This window comes from Cicer arietinum, chromosome 6, assembly GCF_000331145.2.
Source record: "Cicer arietinum cultivar CDC Frontier isolate Library 1 chromosome 6, Cicar.CDCFrontier_v2.0, whole genome shotgun sequence".
Taxonomy (NCBI): Eukaryota; Viridiplantae; Streptophyta; class Magnoliopsida; order Fabales; family Fabaceae; genus Cicer; species Cicer arietinum.
This window is the reverse complement of record NC_021165.2, coordinates 56726180-56731206: the sequence shown is the minus strand read 5'-3', so window position 1 is coordinate 56731206 and position 5027 is coordinate 56726180. Positions and strand designations below refer to the sequence as shown.

Here is a 5027-nt window from a genome sequence, read left to right as displayed (position 1 = left end):
TTAAAAAATTTAACATCTATTTTGAGGAATTCAAACATTTTCCTGAAATTAAGCTTGTCACATCAAATTTAATATTTTACCTAAACCCATCAACATACAAAAATATATGATTGTCTAACTATTTTATTTTTATTTTTATGTAGATAGAATGCTAAACACTACTTAAAATTCACATAAACAATTATAAAATCTTAAATTTAAACCCTAAACATAATATTTAATATAACTATATCTATATTTATCATTCTATAACACAATTATAATATATTTGACAACATAAGTTTTTCAATCCCATAAAATGTATTTTTTGCAGTTCATTCACTTTCTCATTGTAATAAAAAATCCTACCTAATGTTACTAATCAATATTTATTATTTAAAAAAATGTGTGAAATTGTAATGCTCTCCGCCAACTACACTATCAACTATTTTTTACTTAGTTCTCTCAATCTTTATCATGTTCCCTAATAAAAGAGTAAATGATTGAAAAGATAGAAATTTAAAAATGTTTTTAAGAATGAGAAATGGTTAGAGGATTGATAATTAAGAGGAATGCAAAGTGAATATTCCTGAAGCTAATCATTGGTTGATAGAAATAATTTAAACATGCACAAAAATTAAAACACAATCACTCTTTTTTTTAGAGTGGACCAGATCACTTTTTTTAACATTTTTTTTTTTAATGATATTGGATAAATAATTAGATAACATATATGAGTTATGGTTAATAAAATTTGTTGAAGTACTATGCTATGTCTATGTGAATAAGACGTTTTCCAATAAGAATATATTGAATAATCAATTCAATTTTTAAAAAAAAAATAAATAACAATGAAATAATAAGTCCAATTTATAATAATTTTATATTCCAAATTTACTTCTATTTTGAGTGAATATTTCTTACTGGAGTCACTAAACAACTTTTATAATTAAAATTTGCATTTTTTTATTTTCAAAGTTTAAAGTTGCATTAATTACTTATTTTAATTATACTACTTCTAACTATTTACAATATAAAGAAAAATATGAGCAATAAATAAGATAATAAGTTGTCGAATATATCAAACAAAGGAAAAAAATAACTAATTTCATAAAAAAACAAAAACAATTATTGATTTTATTGATTTGTCTATAAATCTTAAATTAACACTATAAAAGGAATGAATTCAGATACATAAATAATTTTCATTATTTATGGAAAAATTGGACGAATTCCTATAATCTTATTTTAATCTGTAGTAATTTCACCTCTTATTTTAATTTGTTATCATAAGATTACTACTATAGATGATCTCACACACTCTTATTTTTAATTTATGAATTCGTCAACTGAACCTTTTAAAATAATTACCAAAATCTTTTAGTCATTCCAACTGTTCTTCAAACTCCTTGTGTAAGTGATCTTCAAATCATACCATCTTTTCTTCTTTACACTCCTCTTACCAATGTCACTAATTTCTGATGATACGCTTCACATACTGCGAGATTTTTTAAAGTCAACATAAAAATGTTTTCAAGGTTTGGATAGGATTTTAAGACATCTTTAAAGAAATATGTTGTAAAAAGAGTCTTGAATTCTTTTTTGCCAACACAGTAGGATAGGGTTTAGATGCATGGGATAACAAATGTTGTGATTTTGTGAGCTTGAAACTACATTGGGCCGATTTTATGTAATTAAATTTGGGTCCAAGTGAATTTGAAGATGGACCAATAACAATTTTAAAGGACTAAAGTCAATTTGTTTTATTTTAGAAGAAAAAAAAGAATCATTTTGTTTTAGGCAATTGTTAAACATACCCTCCGACTTCCACAAATACCTCACCTACATTTCGATTTACATCGCACATTTTAAAAAACTGGGTACCGTAAATTTGTTAGAGTTTGATTGTTATGCATTGTCAATAAAAAGTTTGACCCAACACATCAAACTATTTATGGGATGAAGTGGTTTTGATAAAAGTCAAATATATATAATGATTTAATAGTTGTGATTGATTGACAATGTAAAAACTCTTTACACTGACAATGTATATATATTTTATTTTATTTTTGTAATTTTTAGCTATTTAAACTAATTCTATTACGTTTAACTATATTATCTAACTAAATCTAACAACTGTATCTATTGGTGTTTTCGGAAATCTTCATGCTGAACTCTTTGGTATTTTTCATGGACTTGATCTAGCAAGAAGGAATATTGGAGCTTGTAATGTAAATGTAAACCTTCTACTTAAGAGACATTGACAATGCTTAGAGAAATATTCTTACCATTTCACAGACATACTTCTAATTTCATCATCCAGAAGTATAGAGAGTTGGTAACTAGTAAGGTAGTGGATACAAAAATTCCAACACACTTTTATGGAAGAAAACCAATATGTATATTTTCTAGTTTTAATATAACTTGTAGGGCAAATGGAATCGAGAAATGGGTAAAACTGGATAGCTTTACCCTTTGACATTTATTTTTAGTATTTAGATGACAACCAACAAGTAAATTGAGTCTTCTATTCTTAGACAACTTCAATGTTATTAAAGGTTCACTTTCACTATTAGGCAGCCTAAAGTTTCTCATAGTCCACTACATTACCTTTTTTTTTATTAACAAATGATATACATTAGTTATGTTAGTATTTTATTTTTACTAGAGTTTAAACTCTGAAACTTTAACTACTCTAATTCTTTTATCTCTTATTTCAAATCAATTGAACTACTCAACTTTGCAAGAGATTTTAAGTGCAAAGGATTAGATGATAATACAATAAAAATTAATTTTATTGTGTAAGATGCAAATAGGAAGCCTCAAACACACCCCAAACCTCAACCTTTATCTTTTGGCAAAAGCAATCAACCACAAGGTCCAGTTGACTGTATGGAGGAAGTCATAGTTTAACATATGTTAATTACCAACACTCAAAAGTAATCAACTTTCTCAATAAATTTTTTTCAAAAACATCAGGTGTGAGGGTTAATTTTTATTTAAAACAAAGTTGTTCTATAGTTTGATGACTATACCCACATGAGAATGTTCAAAATCCAAATAGAACCAAGATATAAAGTTTCATAGCCGCTAAAAAACAAGTGATCAAATTAATTACAACATGAGATTGAATCTCTTTCAAAAATCTTTGAACCTATAATGGCATAAGGGGTTGCTGATTAGGATCCAACAGAAATTGTTCACACATCATTGTCATCTTCCATTCTGATAAATCAAATACAGAAAAGGGATTGCAATCATTGTTACTCATGGTAGTTTTTTCCTGTTGGAACATCAGGTTTCTAACATTATTAACATCAAACACGCTATTTCCGCTCCGTGGCTTTCTCATTCTGCGAATATTTTAACACACCATATGCTACTGCTCCAGCAACAAACAAGAAAACTGTAGGAGTAAAAGATGGATAGAGATACTTAACAAAGAACTTGTCCCATTCTTCTGGAAATAATCCTGTAATTACACATCAAAATATCAGTCACAATGTAGATGTAAAAAGACACTAACTCTTCTGTTATGAACTTGAGCATATATCAAACTCACCAATAACTTAATCTTTTAGTGTAAAGGTCCAAAATGGTCTTAAAAATAATGCAAATACCTACTTGTTGTCTAAAAAATGAAAAATATAGGCTCGTTTACTTTGTAAAAAACATTTTCTATACTCATTTTCTAAAACTTGTATATTAACTGCTGATAAGAAGATATAAGACTCGTAATATGACAATTGTGATTGAGAGAAGATAAAATGCAAGCAAGTAAAATTAACACAAGTTTTACGAAATAAAAATAGAAAATATTTTCTTAAAGTAAAAGAGCTCTTAACTTGATCCTAAAAAATTTTAAATGGCCATCAAAATAATCACTATGAACTATCTACTAAAGTTATCTTTAAATAGTATTAACCAGAGTTACATAATTCGCTAGTAACCCGTACGAACCGCGAATTGGTTCGTGAGTACCGGTTCGCGGTACTTTTGCGAACCGGTTCACCAAATAAACTTTAACTGCATTAATATATAACTTTAATTGTATTAATATATTGCCACATACTCTTGTATTAATGTGGTATAAGCACAGATACAATTACTTTTGTACCAAGAATTGTTGTACTTATATAGATAACTCAACTTCTAGTATTTTAGAAACAACCGATGTGGGACTAATTAGAATTGTTGTACTCATATAGATAACTCAACTTTTAACATTTTAGAAACAACCAATGTGAGACTAGTATTACAAGTTCTTCCATTTTTTTACATAACTCAGTACTTCCACTCTTGTGTTAAGACCATTAATTTTTTTTGTTTTTTATTTTAACATACCGATTTATATATTAAAACGTACCACGAACCGAACTGCGTACCAACTATGTATACCCCCCACGTACGTACCGAATACTTTGAAGGTTACGTACCGCGTACCCGAACCCGTACCACGTACCAAAGAGAATTGAGAACCAGGTGACTATGGTATTAACTTGATGACATTTGAAATTTTTAATGCAAATTGATCCTTCTCATTTTATTGGTGCTTTTTGATGTCCAAGTTTTTTTATATTTAATTAATCTCAATGTCCCTAAGGCCTAAACTATTTGAAATTTATTAAATACATCTCTAAACTAAAAATTTGTAATCAAATTCGGAACTATCTTAATTTTTTGAATTAAATAAAAGAGTGTTAGTTATTACATGAATTTTCTCAATGAAAGTACCGAACCTGAAGCTGCAAGAGCAAGACCCTCAACAAGAATAACAGAACCAAAACCAAGCCATGCAATAACAAAAGCGTTTTCGTTTGCGCTATTCTGTTGAACCGGTTGTTCAGAAACGAAAGCGGGTTTTTCAATTGGAGTACGCCGAATTATGGAAGAAGCTCTTTCTCTTTGCCCCTTCTGTTGTTGTTTCCTTTTGGTCGTCGATGGTCCAAAACCCACACCGGAATTTTTTGGAATTGAATCGGACGGTTCAGAAGGCTTTTCTGATCTAATAGTGAGGATTGGAGAGAAAGAGGGTGGTGTGTTGGTGG

General features: G+C 28.6%; 1 protein-coding gene across 1 annotated transcript; it reads right to left on the bottom strand.

Annotated features, from left to right (window-relative positions):
• Positions 1-3040: 3040 nt before the first annotated feature.
• Positions 3041-5025, bottom strand: LOC101503878 (protein LPA2; the record flags this gene model as incomplete). The annotated part of the gene is made up of 2 exons (XM_004506554.4): positions 3041-3451; positions 4719-5025. Coding segments are annotated over 2 exons (453 nt in total), but the record flags the coding sequence as incomplete, so codon positions are not given.
• Between the last annotated feature and the right edge of the window lie 2 nt (positions 5026-5027).